Source organism: Phaseolus vulgaris, chromosome 3 (assembly GCF_051622355.1).
Source record: "Phaseolus vulgaris cultivar YP4 chromosome 3, ASM5162235v1, whole genome shotgun sequence".
Classification (NCBI taxonomy): Eukaryota; Viridiplantae; Streptophyta; class Magnoliopsida; order Fabales; family Fabaceae; genus Phaseolus; species Phaseolus vulgaris.
Genome location: NC_143500.1, coordinates 4,187,240 through 4,210,493, shown reverse-complemented (window position 1 = coordinate 4,210,493; position 23,254 = coordinate 4,187,240). Strand labels below are relative to the sequence as shown.

General features: G+C 33.3%; 1 protein-coding gene across 4 annotated transcripts; it reads right to left on the bottom strand.

Moving 5' to 3' along the window:
- Nucleotides 1-1,185: 1,185 nt before the first annotated feature.
- GYRA (DNA GYRASE A) lies at nucleotides 1,186-22,966 on the bottom strand. Of its 4 annotated transcripts, none has more exons than XR_016519457.1 (27): nucleotides 22,417-22,949; nucleotides 21,262-21,331; nucleotides 21,051-21,116; nucleotides 20,280-20,381; nucleotides 18,377-18,421; nucleotides 18,178-18,276; nucleotides 17,989-18,075; nucleotides 17,286-17,356; nucleotides 16,502-16,610; nucleotides 16,353-16,415; nucleotides 14,566-14,631; nucleotides 14,352-14,440; nucleotides 13,934-13,982; nucleotides 12,871-12,957; nucleotides 11,773-11,866; nucleotides 11,476-11,546; nucleotides 11,261-11,350; nucleotides 10,750-10,875; nucleotides 10,517-10,674; nucleotides 9,571-9,652; nucleotides 8,032-8,168; nucleotides 7,800-7,901; nucleotides 4,797-4,933; nucleotides 3,547-3,667; nucleotides 3,397-3,451; nucleotides 3,155-3,254; nucleotides 1,186-1,597 (listed from the first exon to the last, which is right to left on the bottom strand). XR_016519457.1 is itself a non-coding variant. In XM_068606184.1 (27 exons), exons 1-27 carry the CDS (start codon nucleotides 22,830-22,832, stop codon nucleotides 1,489-1,491), a joined length of 2,829 nt encoding a protein of 942 aa, XP_068462285.1. In that variant the 5' UTR covers nucleotides 22,833-22,966; the 3' UTR covers nucleotides 1,186-1,488. The 4 variants fall into 4 exon arrangements, 1 of the variants encoding a protein (XP_068462285.1); XR_016519459.1 differs by having other exon boundaries at nucleotides 8,004-8,168; nucleotides 11,481-11,546; nucleotides 22,417-22,915; XM_068606184.1 differs by having other exon boundaries at nucleotides 8,004-8,168; nucleotides 22,417-22,966.
- Between the last annotated feature and the right edge of the window lie 288 nt (nucleotides 22,967-23,254).

The window sequence follows — 23,254 nt, the reverse complement described above, 5'->3', positions numbered from 1 at the left end:
AAATAATATCTTGTTTAACTTTTAGGATCATGCTCATGAATATGTTGTTTAACTTTTATTTTTGTTATTGTTATATATAATTTTTATTTTTATTGAACTCTTAAATGTGTTGGATTTATTTGTTGGCCTTTTTGGAAATTTTTAAGGATAAAGGTTGGTGTGAAGAAATTAATAATCTGGTTGCTATTGCCAAATTTGATGTTTTATATCCCTAGTGTTGCCAATTCTTCTTTTAGTTTTTCCCTCCTTATTTATTTTATTAATTTTTGAACTCCCATGTTTTATTTATAACTAGTATTTATAGAGTTAGAAACTTTTTCAAATGTTTATGAAATTGTACAAATTCATTGGCTTAGATTAAGGGAAATTGGAAGATTTGGGAAGCAAAAACGACCATTAACATTAAAAAATTATAAAATTTGGTTAAATTTGTAGTTCCTATATATTATGGAATATAGATTCACTCTTTTTGAATGACTAATGAAGAGAAATGAGAGAATGGCCTGATGAAGAAAGTTTTTTAACAATTAAGTATAAAAGATAATCTTTTTCTCAGTAACTACTCTACTCTTGTGACATCACCATAATGAGCATAGAATATTTGATGGTTGAGGAACTTTATCAGAATCTTCTTAGAAAAATGTGAGTTAACTTCTTTTAGGATTAGACAATTTTGCATTTGTTTTATAAATATGTCTAGTGATACCCAGTTAAGTATGCCATATTGAATTATAAAATGTCTTGATAAATTAGCTAAGATTTAGCCATTGATGGAATTTTGTCGAATGCTTTTGTAAGATTGCATCTAGTATGATGGAACTTTGTCTTATACTTTTGTAAGACTGCTAGAGCTTTAATACAACTTGCATCTATCTTTGCATTTTGCATCCAAAGTTTTAAAATGACTTGCTTATATCTTCATTGTGTATCATACTTATTTATATCTTCATCTGTATATTGCATCTCATCTTTGTATTTTGTGCATCTCTTATTTATTTATATCAGTTTATTTATTTATTTATTTATGTTGTGCATCTAATACATTGATATTTCCTTCTCAATACTTGCATACATTGATGTTTCAAAAATAAAAACTAAGCCGTCTTCTACATAGTTTAAGAACAAGTTCACATACAATTGCAAAATTGATATGGAAAGAAGATTCTGAATCATGGAGAAGACTCAAACCCAGGAAATAATGGTTAACCTTTTCTAATGGTGTAGCTGTTACAAAATGTAGAGTTGAACATGTTTTTCTTGTCTTCTCACTATAATTTACAAGACGCCTCAGGAATAAACTACAGACCTCCCAGCCATCTTCCAAAGACACTCCCCAAAAAGAAATACAAAATATAAAAGGGAGCAGGGGCGAAAAACTAGGACGATTTCTATAGAGATCATACCCAAGCATAGATTCAGGGATCAAGCAGCAGCAGCAGCAGCTTTTAATCAAAGTAACCTCTTTTAGACATGGAAGATTTTCTATAACTAGCCTTGAGCAGCAGCAAGAACTTCCTCGGGTTCACAATCCGTTGCTGAGATCAATGAAGCAGACTGAATCTTTCCAGCATAATCAAGTCGCATCAAAATAACTCCCCTGACATAAATTAAGGGACATAAGTCATCAAAGAATCAAATTATTGCCATGACCTCAGTACATCTTAAATTCCAAACTCGATGTAAAAGAAAATAAGGGCATTCTAGAGTTATAAAGATCCTGCTATGGGGTATATGTCAACAGAAGGATTCAATCATCGGCATTGTCATTAATTTCAACACTTAACATCTAGAATAGGTCCAATGAATAAATATAACACCTGTTTTATAGAAATTAGAAAAGACTGCCCAATACGCTCCTTGCAACAAAAGATTACATTAAATTAAAACAGTTGTTAAATAAATCGACACAGGAGGCAGAAAGAAAAGGAATATCAGCTCCATTTAGTATCTTGGAGAATGTTTGCTATCCATAGCTGCAATAGACTAGCTTAGCATTACACACTCCAGTTCAAGAATCATAAGGCATAGACGGTTGATAAGAGAAGCAAATGAGTAGATACATGACTGAGACGGTTGAGAAGAAAAAGCAAGAGAGCAGAGACATGACTGAATTTGAGCGTCAACAAACACAGTGCTGTGGACTATTATTGTATGAAACAACCAGAGAAAATAATTGTCTGAATACTATAATTATGTGAATCCTAGAATTGCTTAACGAGATTTCAAGCCTATAAACCAGTATTAATACTATTAAAAATCTCACATCGACTAGAGATTAGAACATTTCATAGTATATATGTGGATGCAAACCTCACCTTATAAACCAATTTATGAGGTTGAGTTTGACTTAAAATCCACTTCTTAATAAATACAAATATACTATTTTGATTTTCGATTGAAGTTCACCACCTCAGGCCAAGGTGGCTAACAATTAACCAAATATTGCTTGTGATATACTTAAAGCTTGTGTTGGTGCTATACTGTATAATAGACTTTAAATCTAACTCATTTTTTAGAAAATGAACTATAAATCAAACTCAACCTCACAAAATAGTCTTGTCAAATAAGGTTTGCATCCACCTATATAGTATAATTTGGTCATATTCACAGTTTATGTGAATATATATTTGCGGGTAATCTGTTAGAGATAAAAAAACCCAACAAACCTCATTAGGAAGACTCATCATTTATGAAAATGAATTTTAAGTCCAACTCATCAACCTTACAAAACCGACTTAGAAGCCGAAGTTTGATACCCCGTTTAAAATAATTTTCTGATTATATTTGATAGAAGAACATGTGCTCAAACCCATTTTATAAATCCTTATAATTATGGGTCAATATTCCTGTTAATAAATACATATTTGGGCAATCAAATCTGTCTGAAAAAGGAAGGGATTCTGACAAGCAAGACTGTCTAAAAATAGGGAATAATATATACATCGAATAAAAAAGGGAATAATATTCAGGCAACAAAACAACAAGGCCAACGGATATTGTGTATTTAATTTATTATACTAAGTAAGATATCCCATAGAAGATTAAATGCAGGTTATTATACTATTCTCTAACACAAAGTCATGGGCTTCAACCGCTAATAAATAAGAAATCAAATAAGTGGCAAATATGCATATAGGACACAATTCAGTTTTACCTTGCAAATCGAGATTGTATTGAAATATCGCGAACCTTAATTCTGTTGACTGTGCCAGTTTGGCTTACAAGAACCACTTGTTCGTCACTTTCACCATCCTCTGTTCGAGATAATGATAGTTTACAATGATATATTACAACTCATAATAACTAGAACAATTTTATATCAGCAGCAAAATTAATACTGGTAATAATCAGAACAGTAACTGAGCTGTTGAGCTAATTATAGCATTTAGAAAATACCTGCTGAAGAGAATCCTACAACAAAAACAGCAGCCAGGCGATCCTCTGCGGAAAACTGAATAGACAGGATAGAATGACAACATTTAAATGAAAAAGGAACATCTATTATTGTTAAGAGAAGGAATTTCTAATATATATAAAAAAAAATACCTTGTATCCAACCAAACCAACTCGATTCAAGGATGATACCCGAAAACTGCTCAAAGGAACACGCTTTCCATGACCATTCTCAGACACGAACAGCAACCATGGGCCCTTTTGGCCCTTTCCACTGGAAATTTAGTAAATGAATATAATGAGGACATATCTGATAAATTGCTCAGAAAGTCATCACAATGTCAAAACACTTCCCGTCCATACATTTGGAGTCGTGTTCAAGAGCTAAAGACTGAATAAACATATATATGCAATATCTTTAATTATAGTTTATGGTTATGGCTTCACAAATTTTAGATAAAAATATCTTAATAAAGGACAAAAAATAACAATGAAGAAAGAAATACATCTGAACAATTTTTAGTAAAATATATAAGAGGCCTATTCAAGTCAACTAAATTTCTCAGTAATTTAAAAATGCTTAAAGCTTCTAGGAACCTCAAATTGGAGGGTTGTAGTCAGTCACAGTAAAAATATAATATGGTTGTACAGGGGAAATTTTCAATGTATCTTCAAGGCATGCAAACAAATACCAATATTATGATGGGGACTTGGGTATTATGGAGTGCCTAAGAGCATCTCCAACCAACAACTCCATCTAAGTTTATCTACTAAGTTTTAAAATAATATATTACAATTTCCTCTAACGCCACAACTTCCTTTGTTTAAATAATAATTTTTTAGTCATGCTGGCCCATTATGCAGTGATAGAACCGAACGCTGCAGCTAGCAACTCCCATGTAGAGTGGACCCTATCAAATTGCTCTCCAATGCAGCTACCAAGTTGCTTTTACAGTGTTTTTCAGGACAAAAAAACTCCCTTCAGAGTTGCCCTAAAGTAAGTCCCACATCAAGTAGCATGGGATGCTTGGTGGAGTATAAGAGTTTGGTTCTTCCCCATTAATAGCTAGCTTTTGAGGGTGGGTTGAGCAAGTGCTTGGGCGCTTATCATGTTATTACTGATACAAATTTCAGAAAAGAAGACAGGATGCATTCACAGACAAAACACATGAAAAAACTTAATCTATTATTTTATTTGTTGAATGCTAAATGTTCTCATCAAGGAAACATGGTAGTTATAAGCTGGTATGAAAATGATTCCTGTACAACTACACGGTTCTAGGAGAATGTTCTCATTCAGATCACACCTGACGCTAGACATGAGAGTAAAATAAAGAATTGAGACATAATACTGACAGCTATCAAAATAACAGATTGAGCATTCAGGATCTCATCACAATTACCTGTTATCTGGATATTTTGACAAAGTTTCCAAGTTGTTCCACATGGCTGCTGGTATAATGTCCACACTGGCCATGCTATCCCCGTTTTTGAGTCTCATTGCAAGTGAACCCCGTGTATTTCTACTTAGTGTGCGGATCTGCAATAGTAAAAATCGAGTATACAATTGGGATATGAAGAGCTCACAAGATTGTAAATTGTAAGATTGTAACATAGTAGATTCTACTCCTACATATATAAATAAATATAAATATATATATATGTGTGTGTGTGTGTGTATAAATATATATAGCCAGGCAAATAACAAATAGTTGAAAAAAAATCAGTCCAGTTTCACACTTCAAAATACTTGATCAAACTTAAAGTCATCATAAACCATGAGAAAGAAAGCACGTCAATCAAGTCAACTGGTAAGTGACAAACAAAACTAAAATACCTATTTACTTAAGTTTATGTAGCCTAAAGAAAATACCAAATTTTCAAAAAGACAAACTACCAAGTCAAAGACAAAGAACACCAAGAAGACTAATCAAATGTCTTCATAAAAAGCTTGGAACTGTTCGCACAAACTAAACAAGGCAAAACATAGGAAGCTTACGCCTAATATGAAAAAAGTCTAAGAAAATACTAGGAGACAAGTTCCTGCCTATAGTGGTGATAAATGAAAATGTATGGTCTTTGGGTACTCTATAGTGGTGGATGGTTCCTTCAAAGGATCTTGGGGTGGGTCTAGATCATCCAACAACAACAGGAACCGAGAAGGTGTGCATTTGTGTCCTGGGGTATACTTTTCGTCACAGTTATAACATAATCCTTGTGTGCGGCGCTGTTGTAGTTGAGTTAGGGTGAGACGTTTAATGGGTAGGGAAGTCTGTGATTGGTGGTTTGGCTTGGCTCTTGTGGGTGATGACTGGGAAGAATTATTGGTGGGGTTGTAGTTGTGAACTTGAAAAGGGCGTGGGATTCTGGGTTTGGAATCACGGTATTTATCTTCAATGAGTTTACCGAGACCAATTGCTTGAGAGATGGAGTATGGATTCAGAATGGACAATTCTCTTTGAATATCTGGGTGGAGACCCGAGATAAAGCAGTTGAGAATAATATATGGGGTGAGACCTACTGTGCAAACCGAGATTGGTATTTCGTTATCGTCGTTAGCTGTTGTAGTTTGAAGAGTGATGCTTGATGGTTGGTGTATGTTGAAGGCCCAAAGCGGAGTTCCAAGGCACGAGTGAATGATACCCAATCAGTGACCAAGTTGTTCTGGTGTAACCATTTAAACCAACTGAGTGCTTCGCCTTTCATGTGAAAAGCGACCATTGATAGCCTTTGTGCAGGGGGAATCTAATAAAATGAAAAATATTGTTCAGCTTGAAATAGCCAGTCAAGGGATCGGAACCCTCAAAGAAAGCCAACTGCAACTTAGGTGGTCTAATATTGGGAGGGTTTGGTGGAAGGTATTGTTGATGATTGTTAGGGTTCGGTATGGCTTGTTGAGGAGGGATGTGAGGGTTGGTAGGGAAGGGTCTTGTAGTTGCAGTTGCTGGTATAAAAGGGGTTTCTCCAGATGAGGAACTTTGGTGGTTAGGTTGAGGTATTGTATGATCTAAAGGAGGGTGAGGGTGGACTAGATGGAGTCGTTTCTGGCTTCCATGGTGGTTTGACGGGTTTGTTGTTCATCTAGCTGGAATTGAAGGGCAGAGAGACGTTCCTGGGTGGAATTGAATGTGTCTTCTAGTTCTTTTGCTTGGAGTTTGGGAGCAATGAGAAGATCAATGAAAGCACCAATGTTAGGGTTTTGCTACAGTAACACTAAGACCTAAAACCTACGAGAGATAGGATTTTTAAGAAAAGGGAAAACTGTCATTCATTCATTGCACTCGTATTAAAGTAGGGTTTGGGAAAGGTCACAATGGGCCTTCCCTTTAAGTCACATTACATTAAAACTGAAAACAATTAAATTGAACATCCTTTAGGTCCATTAAACCAAGAAGTCTTTCATCCATCTAGGTTTATTGATATGACGTTTGGGCCTGTTAATGTTGTGGAACCCTGGTGTAACATTCTTCCTCTCTTGAAAATAAAGTTACTCACTCTATAATTTTTTTCTAAATAAACCTCTATACCATGTCAATTAATGTGTTTGGGTGCACTTGTTTTGTTCATAATGTCTCTCTAGGTCTTCACAAGTTTTCTGCAAAGGCCATTAAGTTTGTCTTCTTGGGATATTCTCACCTTCACAAAGGATATAAATGTTATTCTCCCTCAATTAGAAGGTATTATATGTCTTATGAGGACAACCTAAGGAACATTCTTCATCTATTCAACAGGTCTTTACGGGACATTGTTCCACCACCTCTTTTCACATATCAGCGTCAGGCACAAATAACTCTTTCATCCTTGCTGGAGCATACACATGACTCAGATCCTCCATCTCCAGATTCCCATACCATGGATCCTTCATCCTCATCACCTTCTCCTAACTTTGATCATGTTTGGCCTATTGCTCTTAGAAAAAGTATTCAATCTACTAGAAATACATATCCAGTTTATAATTTTTTAGGTTATCATTATTTGTCTTCTTCATATACCTCTTTTGTTTATGGTGCTGAATTTGAAATTTTACTTCTCACACATTGTATTGCACTACATCACGATTTATACTACAGTTATAACCAATTAGTTAACAGCCCAGTAACTACCAAACTAACATACAACACTACATAAATTATCAAAACAAAAATTCCATGAGCTTGAGGGTAAACCCCTCTACTTCCTAAGTTAAAGAACGTCATAAGGAAATTGTTTTGAGAGGCTCAAAGCTTGAAATTGTTTCAGCACCAACTTAGCAGATAGATATCACTTCATAGCAGTAAAATTCAATGCTTTTATTTTCAAATTAATTTCCTTCACATATTTAGTTGAGATTTAAGTAACTTGTATTTCAATGTTTACAGATTTGAACATCAACTAAAGAATAGAAATAATAACAGTCAGCAACTTACCTTACTGCATTGGCACAGCATGACCATTCCATTGTGTGAAGCCATGGCCACAAAGTCATCATTTGAGCAAAGACGAACCCATTTCAACTCATCACCGGGAACCTTTAAAGTTAAACAGTATGCATGAATATCACCCAGGAAAAGACGTTAACAGAGGAACGATTTGGTAATGTAAACAGAGGGAATTCAAACAAGAGAACAAACCAACTGAATAGCAATGATTCCAGTAGACCTGATGGATGAAAACAAATTCAAGGATACTCTCTTGATATAGCCTTGCATTGTTAGCATCAGCAAAAACTGATCCTCCACAAACTCACTCACAGGAATAATGGATGTTATTCTTTCACCATCAGATAAAGATAAAATCTGGATCACATGAAACAAATAGAAGAAAATTTGTTATTTTTCAATTTTTGTTAAAATTAAAAATGCAGAAATTCAAAATATTTTTAGAAAATACCAAACCCAAATTTTAAAATGATGAGAGTATTTTTCATGTGACTAAGAGGTCGTGAAATTAGTCTCTAGAAAAATAATTGTTGGAGATGTAACATCAGCTAGAGATGTGACCAAATTATAATATATAGGTGGTGCAATCCTCAACTTAATAAGTTAGTTTTATAAGGTTGAAATAGACTTACATTTCACTTTCTTGAGATGGTATCAGAGTCATTCAGAACTTATTCTAATCAAGTTTGTTGGCCTATTGCCCCACCTTCTATCGCATTCTTCTCTAGTCACACGCTCAAGATGTTTAGTCCTCGACATGAGATGTGTTGAGATCAAATATTAACTAGAAATATGGCCAAATTATAACATATATAGGTGGGTGCAAATCCCAATTCCTTTCTCCATTTCACTACATACATAACTCCATTAAATTTCACTGTCTCTATTAGAGTAGTAATGAACAGATGTAGTGCATCTGTTGGTAGTTGGTTAACTTTGCTTTTGTTACATGTTAGTTAACTGTTCAATTACTGACACAGCTGGTAGTAACTGTTTTGTAACAACCAGGACACTAAATTCCAATTTGTACTCTTTGATCATTGAGAAAATAAGAATTTACTTTTCCCTTTCTCTTGTTCTCTTGCATTTTCCCTTTCTAACATTTTCCCTATTTTTCTCCAAGATTTTATTACATTTTTCTAGGGGCACATGTGTCTATTAGACATACGTATAACAATATATGCAAGGTCAATAACATACTGCAAAGCTAAATATCTTTCTATATATCTAGAAAGCCATCACCAGATCCTTACTAGATAGAGTAATCTCAAAAGATATCTAAGATGACAAAATAGTTTGTGATTTTCATTCAAATACTTTCTTTTAATGTTCCAATACATTTTTCAAAAGATGACACGTGAATATTGTTAGAGATATGGTTTTAGTATATTAATTAAAACATGATGTGATTTGATAGGGAAATATCTTACCAACTATTTTCTATTATTAGATATTGATTTTGTTCCTAAATATTGTATTTCTTCTTCATTATAAATAAAAATATTCATGGGTGTACCCCACACATGGAATTCATTAAATTCCTTCTCAGTTTTTCTCTTCTCAGCACGGTACCAGAGTGGTACTATCCCTACCTAACTTATTTTGTCACTAATTCTTTTAACAAATATATATATATATAAATATATATATATACACACATGCACATATGAAGTGAAGACAGCTCGTTCTTATTATTTCTATTCCCATTTATCTGGTAAGTATCACTATGAGTAGAAAAAGAGAAAGGACAAAGAGATACATGAACAAGTGGTGTGCCAGCAGCAGTCCGGCTACATTCAGGAACTTTGTAAGCACGAGCTGAGTAAACTGTTCCCTTATCACTGAAATATTCAGAAGCCATGCCATATTCAAATTAACTAGATCATCTGCAATATCCTCTAGAAAAAGGTGAATACCAAAATAAAACTAACTCCACGCTCTACACACATCATAATGAAAATAATGTCAAACTATTTCTTAAATTATATTAACAGAAAAGCTAACAAATATCAACACATGCTTTGACAGTCTTTCCAAGTCCAATACTAATGTTGACAAAATTCCATGCTGACAGCCCCACTAATGAAGAAATGGATCAAGCATATTTTGACGGATCAACAAGGGATTTCACCCCATTAATGAATAGTTCAAAAGTGTACCGTAACAGAAAACCTCATTGTATATGGTTTAACAATAAAATGAAACATGTATTCAAGCTATATGTCATACAGGAAAAGACTTTCCATACATGGCTGACTGAGTTTCTACGGGGGTACAAATCTATTGAAACTAAACATTAAATAGAAATTTATTCAACAGCCTTTATTTTCACTTTCCTAGCATTAAACACCCCAGACAAAAAAATTCTAAGGATAGCAAAACAGGTCATCCCGACCTGTTCAGGCCCTGCCAAAGAGTGGACCAACAGATCTGCAAGCCCATCAAATTTGAGATTTTTTAAATTTTATCATTTACAAAATATTTTAAAAGCACACATGTGAATACTTTCGAGTTTTAGTTGGTTGATTAATGCCTCCAATTGGAAGAATTGAGAGAATTGCAACTTTTACATATTAAATTAATCAATTGCAATCATTAATTGAAACTTAACTTGTAAGTGTTCATCATTTAAATTAATATTTTATTACATGTTTGTATTTTTCAAATAGGCAGACATTACTTCATTTAAGACTATAAAAAATAACCTGAAATATAGGACATGATCATGCGCACGACAAACGAGAAAATCAGACATTGAATCATTCACTCTTAGTTTTCCTACAGATTTTCCTATTGTTCCTCGATTTTGTAGGTTAAAAGTGCTAGGCTTCATCCGTTTCAGATAACCTTTTTCACTAACTGCCTGAAAATAAAAGACAATAACATTAACAAGAGTCTGTAAAATAATACCAATTAATCGAAGAAAAGTGCCACATACCAATAACATATCCTCATTTGGAATAACATCAATGTCCTCAAGTTGACCATTATCAGTGTCCTCCAACATTGAACGTCTTGGATTGGCAAACTTATTCTTCAGTTCAATTGCTTCTTGTTCTATAAGCTAAAAATACAAGATAGAGGTCACACATGTCAGCCCCAAAAAAGAAAATATTATTATTAATAAATCTCTAATGATGCACAAAAAAACTTATCTATGTACACAAAATTTATGGCTTCAAAATACATGTCATTGTACTGTTTTTAGCAATAACAAATTACAATCAACCCAAACTGCTGCTTAAATTAGATAGCCACCCAACTACTGCTTCATTGTCATTCTTGACATTCCCCATCCACACTACTTCCATTCATTTTTTGCAGGAAAACCACAACAGACTTGCCATGCACCAATCCACCGGCAGCTAGAATTTAAGATAAGCAATAGAGGTTTCAAGAAAGCTAAGAACATTATGAACAAGTCAAACAGATTCAAACTAAAACTATACCTCCAGTATATTTTTCCTGCTGGACAACAGTTCCTCTAACTTGGAAATTTGTTCCATCAAAGATTTACTTTCAGCCACAAAGTTTCCACTCTGCACCATACAAATCTTATAATTCTACTTATGCTCTTATCAAATATGTATTAATTATTTAAAGAAATCTCAGTAAAGAAAAATAACAGCTATTCAGGTGTAGTTATAGGACTAAGTATAAGAACCTCACGAAGGGTCAATCTTCTTAGACTCATGTCCAAAAGAGCTTCAGCTTGTTTCTCAGAGAGACTAAATGCTGCAAAGAGAATTACTTACCCACATTAAACAGCTGAAGATAACGATTTCAAGCAATGATTATAATGGATTTCATTTTAATAACAATCCTCAGAAGCAAGGGATTCAAAATGAAAAGTTTTCAAATGGGTATCAACCTGTGTGAAAGCATAAGCATCGTCTTCTTCATATAATGTCAAGGGATATAATCACAAAAATCAATAAAATAAATTTAAAAACGAGTTTACCATTGCGTAAACCAACTGCTGCAGCTGAATTACTTGAAGCTTCACGAATTATGCGAATCACCTCATCCAGATTATCAAACCCAATAAGAATACCCTGAGTTTGTGCAGACATAAGCTTACAGTCAGAAAAAGAAACTAAATTACACTAATTAGTCTCATCCTATCATTCAATCCTAGATCATAAAATTTTCCAAAGTTCATTTTTTTCTTTTGCTTCTCTTATAATAAAGGGGATTTTTCTTTCTCTTTTGCTTCTCCTATAATTTTGTTAGTACAATATTAAGTGTACTACTAGAAGCTATCGGAAGATTCTAAAGATCTCCCTATAATTATTATTATAGGATTAGAGTTCTCTATATATAAAGGTTGATATACTATTTCAAATTAATCAATTGAATAAAAATCTTCTTTTCATTCATATTAATCCTTTCAAGTTAGTATTATTAGTGTAAGTTGGTGGAAATAAAAGCAGGTAAGTAAGTCAATGCACCCATAACATATTACAAAACAAGATACATTCTCTCCCTCTCTGTAACTAACTTTTCCTCATATTTTATGTTCTCTCCTAATTAAAATTAAACTTTAAGCTTCATCCCACAAGTGTACATTTAAACATCCTTGGGTAAAATCTTAACTATGGATAGATTCACATTTTATAAGAGTTGCTTTGCACATGTGCAAACAACGTAATAATGAACCCAACGAAAAAAATTACAACCAAGGATATAACCATATAACACAGATGGCAAGTACTTTAAGAATGTTAAGTATGCAATGCAACAATATTTCATGAGTCAAGATTGACACTCCCACTATGTAGTAAAGTTATGTTAAAGAAGCTCAAGGAGTTGAAACCTGTTATTAACTACAATAACCATTAGCAGCATAACTAAGAACATAAGAAACAAAACATGCATGAGCAGGGGCAAATACAATTTTGTTCTTGAACTGGTTTTTACAGCTATCACATTGACAATAACTAAACCACAAATAAATTATAAATACAACCTCATCATTGGGACATGTACGAATGAACACTCAATGCGCATGTTAAAAGAGGCATGTATTCAAATATATCTTATTGTATCTGTAACGTACCTCAACAATATGTTTTCTCCCTCGTGCTTGTGATAACTTAAACATTGCACGTCTCTCAACAACAGAGCATCTGAAGTCTAAGAATGCCTGAAAGGTAGAGTTAAGGTAATTTTAAAATCTATAACAGAATATCATTTTACAAGTTCGTAACAATCAAAGTATATATAGAAGTTCAAATCAAGCATATCATAATACTTAAATTTAAATTTATAAAATAAAAGAAAATAATAAACCAATATAATATAAAATGATAAGAAATGAAGATATAAAAAATTAAAAAAGTAATATAAAATAGAAAATTGATGGTTTATAAATAATGAAATAAATTTTACACTTAATTTGTATTTTTTATTTAGTTATAAATTATTTTAAAATAATTTTTAAAAAAAACACAAACTAGTTTTGGGCAGTTATGTGCCAGTTTCACCTGTTCATACAAGTTCTCAAATCTTCCAGGTTTTGTTAGTTAACAGACCAAGCAGACATTTCCCAAACTAGTTGGACTGGGCAGTCCAATCCAGTCCAGTTTTAATAACTATGCTAACCTCAAAAGCTTTCAAACATATTTTACTCCACATCTTCTTAGACCCTATTGGTGTAGAAAATGAAGACTTTAGAGTTTCATGTGAACAGAAATTGACAAAAGACACGAATTATGAATATACTGATTTAAAAAATCAATAATATATTCAATTAAAAAAAATTATGGGATCAAAATTGCACATCAATCATAATAAAAGGAACAACATGGAATTAAGTTTAAAAACTTCAGACTGTTTGTGGATTTAATTATAAAGTAGTAACAATGAATCTATTTTTATTTTAAAATAATTGTATTAGTTGTGCTTACTCGGTTCAAACATACTACTCTAACACATTTCTAAATCTGTACATGGCTGCAGGTTTGTGTTTCATAGGGACAAGAAATTCATTGAAGAATATTAAAAGGTTCTTAACAAGCAAACCAATATTATGCTTGATAGAAGCAAGAACTTCTTTCAAAATAACATTTCAAGAGATGAAGTGAACACACCATTGAGTTTTTGGGCCAGTAAGGACTCACCTGGAGTAATTCCTTCAGCCCCATTTGTTTAGGTTGTCCATTTAGAATGCTTCAAAGAAATCAGTCAATAAAGTACACTCTAATTAAGACATGAAGTTTATAAAGAGTAAAAATTAAATAAGAGAAACAACATCAAAATGAACAAAACAATAAGAACAAAATTTATTTTACTTTTCTCTCTTTGATCTCCAACAAATTTTGATCCAGAAATATCCAACCCAAAAATACAAGTTCTATGCCAGTAAGAGTCACAGGCCTCCAAGGAGATCTAATAAGAGCAAAATACTTCTAAAATATATTTATCTCAATACAAATCTTACAGATATCCATCAAAACATCAGATCTGTCACCAGGAGGGAGTACAAGTGACCAGAGCATTTCAAAACATGTGTAATAGGGTAAACTACAAACAACTTACCCCACCATATTACAGCTAAATGTAGATTGCAGAGATGTTAAGCGATAAAGATTATTCAGAACAATCAATGGATCTGATCCCCGCTTCAGCTGCACAGTGAAAGAGATTTGTTATAGTGACCAGCGCAACAGTCTTCTCCTTCTCTTTTCTCTGTTTCTGTATGTGTCTATTCAGTAAGATAATAGAGGAGTAGAGCCATATGTATGTATTCTACCTCAATGACTATACGCATTCCAGATCTATCACTTTCATCCCGAATATCACTTATACCATCTAGACTCTGTTAACAAATAACAAAAAACAAAATTAGGTTACAAAATATACATGCTAGATGCAACATGCAAATTAAACAAAGATTCATTTAGAATAAAAAAAGTACTTCATAAACGGAAACATAAAATTAAAAATCAAACTTGAGCTCAAAGTAACATATGCTTGCATATAATTCACAAGATATAAGTATTAGAGAAACAACTTACAAGCTTTCTGCTTGTCCAGTTGTGCGTGTGTAAACACACACACATATGAATAATTCAACATAAAACATTATAATATTCAACCAACCAAATCTTGTTCCCAAATGTAAGTCATTGTCACCAACAGAATCACTTTTCAAACATATTACATAAAAAAAATAACACTAAAAGCATAACTTCGTTAAAAGCTTCTAATAATAGTATAGCAACAGAAATCAAAGGAATTGTCAGAAATACAATTATGTTGGGAGGTGAGCTTCATAAATATTTATTTCACCAAATGACCTAGATAATTAGTGTGCTAAGTTCAATGCATCTTAGGAAGTAGTGATACCCTACACTGTCCTGTGTAAATTATGCTGACTTGACATTGACAATATATGTAACACTTGCATATAATTCACAAGGTCGTGGGTGGAAAATACATTCAGAAAAGATCTTTCTTTTTCTTGCAGAAATCAATAGCAGCAATAAAGAACAATGTTTCACATGGGTTAACTATATTTCTAGTCCTTACAATGGTAGTAGAATCAAGATACAAGTAGTGTATCAGAGAGCTGATATTATGAATCGTAAATCGTTTCGTATCGTGAATCGTAAGATTCATAAACATTAAAAAATTTAATATATACTTAAATATATAAGATATGTATACATGCAAGATACAATAAATTATATATATGTATATATATACCACACAATTTCACCAAAACAACCTCTATGGTGCATACATGTTATTAAACAAATTATGTCTATCTTTTTTTATTTACTCATTTTTTAAAATTCACACTGATTCACACAATACTGAATCGTTTCGTTTCGGGATTCAGCGATTCTTTGTGCGAATCGCATGATACAACTAAGATTCAGGACGAAAAAGATTCTTCACACGATTCGTATCGTGGGAGGGTGAAACCATATCGTTTCGTAAGATACGTATCGTGAATCGTAAGATACTAACTACTTACAAATAGGGAAATGTTCACTTTTAGTCCCTCAAAAAGAAAACCCGCCACCTTTTGGTCCCTCATTTATGGAAAAGTGTCTTGTATGATCCCTATTTCCATAAATGAAAGAGCAAACATCAGTTTAGTTAAACTGTTTAAAACAGTTCTTATATAACCTGTTTTCATATTCATTTATATTCCATGTATGCTTGTTGAATACTAGAATCTTTCATGCTACCCATAAATGTCATAGCATATCCAATAACCACCACTGTAAAGCTTAAGAAGGAAGAATGAGATAATCACAAAAACAGAGGAGATATCGTTTGAGAATATGGACCAGAAAATTCTCAAAAAAAATTGGCTGTACCGCAAACCTTAATATCAAAAACTAACCTAACATCATCCAAATATCTACTTCTTGAGAAGTCTCCAAACACCCCATAATCACCACTCTTCCCTCCCTAAAATTATATTATTAACTATCACAAAAGTATGCAAGCATGCAACTTCAAGGACATAAAAGCAAATTAAAATTACAGTATTTTGAAAATTATTTTTCTGGAACACAGTAATACCTTGTTTTCTACAACTTCAGCAATCTTCTCAACTAAACTTGCTTTGTTGGTCTGGTAAGGAATCTACTCCAATCATAAAACAAACTCTTCAATTTTCCACACAAAATAATGCAAGTATATCAAATGTTTTAATGTCAAATTTGGTAAACCTCTTTTATGATTATTGCAGTCCGTTTGGTCTTAGAATCAAGTAATTCAATATCAGTTTTCCCTCTGATAATAACACGTCCTCGACCAGTACGATATGCATCTAAGATCCTTATGAAAAAAGAGCATATATAAAACCATAAATCACATAGTACAACATATTCAGAAATGAATACAAACTAAAAAAATGCATAATAGAAAATATGATAAACTTGACTAATGATACAGCAAGTAGTTATAAATGTTTGAAGCCATAAAGAATGATTAAAAACACAGTAATGTGGGTAATAAAGCTTCAAATTCAAAGTAGCAAACCTTATATCAAGGATCACTTTTATCATCCAAAATTATCATATTCTACTATGTAATCAACAATTCTTAATTTAAAAAGCCCATGGGATGAAGGAGCAAATAACTGGTTATGAATCATATTAACAATCCATATGCCATTACCGAAACATACCCAGTGTCAATTGTTGTTGTCACACAAGTAAAGAGGAATACTGGCAACACAATATATAATACAGTCCTATTGGCTAAAATATATTTAAAACTACAAAATCATGAGTGAGATTCATTAGCTATGGAGTGGGACCCTCATTATATGTGATTTCCAACAAATTTTCAGCCGATATAAAAGTTTGTTGATAGCTTTTCTCTATTAGTAAATAATTTGTAATTAAACTGCCATCGTCAAAGTTTTCAAGTGTATACACATGGTGTAAAATAGCCAGGGAACATTGAAAAAAAATATATAAATAAAAATAGTGAAAGAGTTACACTTACCCAAGATTTCCCATAATCAGTCCTCCTGTTGGAAAATCAGGTCCAGGCATGTATTCTAGCAATTCTTGCAACTACAACACACCAAAATTAATCCAAAATTGACATTAAAGAAGGGAGAAGAATATTAAATTCACAAAAACACAAAAAAATAATTGTCTTCCACTTTCTTGAGAAATTTACTACTTAATAACTTTGAACTGCATTTGTGTCTTCTATTAGAATCTCAAGAGAATAGTATGGAGAAAGTGTATGAAGTAAGAATGTCCAAGTGAGGAATTGGAAGGAGATACGAGGCCACTCAAAAGTCCAGTGCTATTTCTGTTCTCTCAAGAGTCAGTTTTGTCTGGCACTGATTTACTCACAAATGATACTGAAATCTCATCATATCTCTCAGTAACAAGGTGACTTACAATAAAAAAAATAAAAATGAGTTCCACTATTTTTAATATGCAAGTTTCAAACCAAAGAAGATTCATAGCAATGGTTGCCACAAATTCAGAGACCAGAGGTGGTTAACTCATCTAATATTTGGGTTGTCTAGGAACAGTTTAGAGTCAGTCGCACATCTGTAAGTAAATTATCAATCCCTTGGGACTGAGCTCACTGTTCTGTGGTGCATCTGGTTGCACCTTTGCATTTCCTGTCTTAAGAGATTCCATTTAAGAAAGAGAGAGAGAGAGAGAGAAAGAGATTCCACACTCACAGTAGCTTCTGGATTATGTATCAACACACACAGGACATCAACAACTTCCCCAAGATTATGAGGAGGAATATTAGTTGCCATGCCAACCTGATGGAAGATAAAAGATGGACAGGTCCACATGAGTAGATGCGTGATTTGTCAAGAAAACATAGATCATGTTTCAAGTATTTGAAAGGAACCCAAAATTACCGCAATGCCAGAAGAACCATTCAACAATAAGGTTGGAAGGCGAGCTGGTAGAAGTGATGGTTCTTTTTGGGAATTATCAAAATTTGGAACAAAATCAACCTGCAATAAGGAACATAAAGACATAAAATGCACTTCAATTAGGGATGTTAATTAATTAAGAAAAAACAGAAATCACAGAGCAAAGAAAAGCAGTACAAACTGTATCTTGCTCTAGATCTGCCAACAGCATTGCTTCAGTCAGATCCTGCAAATTCAGAACAAGAACCAAATATAACATCCTTCAAATTTCTGTCAATTTGTCAAATCAATTCAATAAACAATGAAGAACAGAAAAAATAAATCCAACACCTTTTGATCAAATAAAACATCAGACTGACGTATTAACCCAAAATTTAATTAATAACTACATTAGTATTCACAGAGCACTGAAAAAAGCTTCCATAGAAATGTAGCAATGATGAGTACTTGTTATTGGGTTTTATTAAACACAAGGTTCTTCTAAGTGATATATTGTAAATAGCTTCCAGTTGTCCTTAGTGTTAGTTAGGAGATAGTTGTGACTGCTGTCACTTAGTTGCTAGAGTGGATAGTTTGAAGTCAGTTACAACAGGTACAATAGACAGCTGTCACTAACTGTTTTCAGTTGCTTGGTCAACACTCTAACTGTTTTCAGTTGCTTGATCAGCACTCTAACTGTTTTCATACTTGTTATTGGGTTTTACAGAACACAAGGTTCTTCTAAGTCATATATTGTAAATAGCTTCCAGTTGTCCTTAGTGTTAATTAGGAGTTAGTTGTGACTGCTGTCACTTAGTTGCTAGAGTGGGTAGTTTGAAGTCAGTTATGACAGGTACAATAGACAGCTGTCACTAACTGTTTTCAGTTGCTTGATCAGCACTCTAAGAGTAGCTATAAAGCTCCCTGATGTAACAGATTCAAAATAATTAATGAAATCATACTTTTCTCTCGGAAATTATCTTCTCCTTTTCTCTTATGAACTGTAACATGGCATCAGATCTTATCCTAGATTCATTAAAAATGGTCACCTGCCATGTTATTATCCATATACCACCCCAAATAATGCTTGACATGAGTGGGTAAATTGGGAAAAACCCAAATCTCACATCTGCTAGAGATAAAGCCTAACAAGAGTATATAAATGGGCAACAAACCAATTTAGTTATTATTTGACTCAACGTCCATCGAGGTTTTTTTTTACTAAATTATATAAAGACCCCCAAAGATTTTCTCAAACTACCCTTAACCTTGATTTGTTTCATTATTATAGTGACCTTCCTTAAAAGAATGCGAATATTTATGTAATAAAGAAGGACATGTGAAATGTTTCTAAACTTAGAGGGTGCATTGTAATGTTTTTAAAACTTAAAAGGGTATGTATAACATAAAAAGCAAGGACAATGTAATGTTTTTAAAACAAATGGGAGATTAGTGTAGAGTTTTTAAAACAAATGTGGTGTCAATATAACTTGAGAAATCCTTAACAGGTCTTAGTATAATTTACTGTCATATTTTGGTCACTGCCTACAGAGATTTTTTTTGGATCGACATCTCTATTCTTGTAACCAGGCCAAACTCAATAAGGAGTTCTTTTCTAATGTCAACTGGATAAACATTTGACTAACCCTAACTAATACCTTTATGGTCCTATTGATTTATTTCATTTTATTTGGTCCCTCTATTAATAATATGTTAAAACTTTTGATGCAACAAAAGCAATTAAGATAAAATTCTCTATCCACACAATAAATTTAAATTGTCTTATCCAAACAAAGCATTTAAAACATAAGACAATTTGAATTGAAAGAAATTCAAATTTAATGTATTTTAAGTTTCTTGAAAAGGAAAAATTCCTTGTCCAAACATAGTGTGTTTGAATTTTAAAATTGCTCAAAATTAAAAAAAAAATATGGGTTTCAAATTAGCTCTCCTCTCTCGCATGACTAAAATCTAGTGTTAAATCAGCATAAACAATTATTGATTAGAGAATACATTGCATCGACACTTTCTGGTATAAAAGCAAGAGTTATATAATTGGAAATAGAGTTCAGATTAAAAAGATTAAATCGGATGTGAAAGCCTACATCTAGTCTGCACTCTGTATAACGCATGGCAGCAGGCGGATCAGCATCAATTGACCCAAAATTTCCATGACCTTGGATCAAAGGACTGCGTAAGGAAAAATCCTGAAAGAAATTTAAAAGCATATAAATTGTAACAGGAAAAAAAGTAAGGACTTTAAAACAGAATACAAACAAAGTGTCACTACAAAATAACAATTGCCCATTAAATCCCAAAAATATACAACGTAAAATAATATCCATGATTCTTTCAAAAGGGACAAATGGGAAATAGCTCTTTTAGTGAAAGGACCTTTATCAGTTTCCATGTAATGAAACACATATACAGATAGGTAGGCCGATCAAGAAAGATTGTATTGCTAAAATACCATGAGAAAGCCTCAGGCACAATTACCTCGTAATTCAACATTATCAAGGAAAAGTAAAATAACAAGAATATTACATTTATTATAATTAAACTATTACACATAAACACAATTCAGAGACATATTTTAGTAAATAGATATGAAGTCTTCAATTGAGCATCTAATTCATTGGAAATGGAATCAACTGTTGTCAGTGGCAGAGGGCAAAATATCTGCCACCCAAACAAGCCATTGCAGCTTATTTTTTAAAGAAACAAACAAAAAAAATTCAATTCAAATGAATGGTTATAACGTTAATCAATTAAAGCATACTCAATTATTGAAATATTTTTTCATCGCAACTAAGCCAAACGCAACAATATTAAGGATGAAGCTCAAACAACATGGAAAGTGAATGGCAAATTTATACCTGGGCCATTCGGACCAAGGAATCATATACAGCAGTGTCTCCATGAGGATGAAATTTTCCCAATACCTACAATAACAGCATCATATAGTACCACACCAAACAAAAAATATAGCAACAGATAATAATTTGATAAGTAGTCCAAAACTGATTCAAGACAGACATATTGTATGCTTCAACAACATTAAGAATTTAACATCAAAGGCATATTCACCTCTCCAACAACTCTCGCACACTTCTTGAACGGTTTTTTGGATGAGAGGCCAAGCTCGTGCATTGCAAATCTGAATCAAAATAGTAGCTTACTTTGAAATCAAATCTCAATTAGAATTGTCAAAACTCAATTTTAAAATAGTGGGGTGATTCACAATCCCAAATATGTGTATTCAAGATCAACCTTAATTACTTTGGATTACATTTCCTAAAGTTCAATCAATTTAATAAATTTGTGTTCAGATAAGGCATAATTAGAATTTTTGTTTCTTATTCACGTTTAACTGGCATAATTCAGAAAATTAATATTAAAAGAGGCTAGTGAAGATTGAAGTTAGAAAATTTGGAATACAATGAGTATTACCCTAGATTTTGTTAGGGCTACACTTCAAACGATAAGTGACCATCTCAAAAACTTCACATAATGAAAAGAAGTGATGATAGGTTTAAACTAAATATGAATCAATGCAACATTGAATACAAATACAATTCATGAAGGTAACGGACAAAGATGTTCTGATTGAGAAAATCACAACAAACAGTGATACACTAATGCAAGTGACAAATTTAATACCAAACACCAAACATTATTCATCAGAGAAGTGAATAAAGGAATACAGGCATAAATGCACTCTAAGTCGGTATCTGCCCCCACATAAAACTAAATTACTTCTGGTTTTTTATCCATTGTTATCAAGACGAAGCAGCAGTTACAGCAAGGTTCTCGTATAATAAGATGAGGGAAAGAAAATTTGAAAGTTAAAAAGATTAAAAGAAAACTCGTAAATGCTGAAGTACGAAGTGTCGCCAATGTCAGTCAAACACGTTTCCCACACCAACACAATGTCCGATCAAAAACACAAGAGAAAGAAAAACCTCAAATGAACTAATTTCAAATTTCGGACGATGTAAACTAGAAGAGAAAGATATGAAAAAATAAAATTGATTTCTGAAGTTAAAATTAGTTTACGCACAAACTAACAATAAAAATCGGAGAACCTACTTGAGCTTATTCCTAAAATAATTTTTTAACTTGGTGAGAAGTTAATTCCATTTTTTTTAGTCCAAACATACCTTAAACCACATGCGCTTCAATAAAGACAATGAAAACAAAAAAAATAATATACAAAAAAAAAACATAGAACGGAAAACTAACAGAATCCTTCGGTGCACGGGCTTCAAGCCGTCGCGAACATCGGGCAAGGCGCGACCGAGAAGCACCGACATCGCATATGCCATGTAAGCCTCGGTGGCCTCTTTGTGAAGCTCCGTGGGCACGACCCTTCCCTCACTCCCGTTACCGCTATCCGCCGTGGCCGTCACGCTGCCATTCTCGTCGCTGCGCCTAACTGCCTTGACCGCCGCGGCGGGACGGCGGGATGCACGGGCGGAGATGAGGCGAGGTTGGAATGGGGAGAGGAGACGAGGGTGGGATGGGGAGAGGCGGAGGCGCGAGGGTTGGAGGAAGGGGGAGAGGCGGAGGACGCGGAGCGCGGAGGAGAATGCCATGGAAGGGGAAGGGTTAGTGCAGAGAAGGTTGGGGTTCTGGAAATGGAGGGGAGAGGGTTTCATAGGGTTGCAGAAGAAACCATTTGAACAGTGAGAGAGTGTGGGTTTTAGGGATTTTGGATGAGGCCAGAGAGGGAAAACCTCTAAAACCCTTTTGTTTTTAGTGCATTGTCACACACTCACACACTTCGCGCCAAGGCCACCATTTTGGATGGTAAATATTTGCAAGTGAACCTCACTTCATTTTCTTTTCTTTTTTCTTTAATAAGCTTTAGTGAAATCCATACACAATAATACAAACAATTTCATTTTCGATTGTGATACATTGAATAAAAAAATATTTATTTATTTTTTTCCTTTAAAAATATTATATATTTTGTTCTTAGCGAGTTGTTTCACCGAATGGTGGTGATGCGTTTTCAAAATATTTTTCGACACTCAAGTTAGTAAGAATACAAATAATTTTGTAGGCAAGTAAATGAATA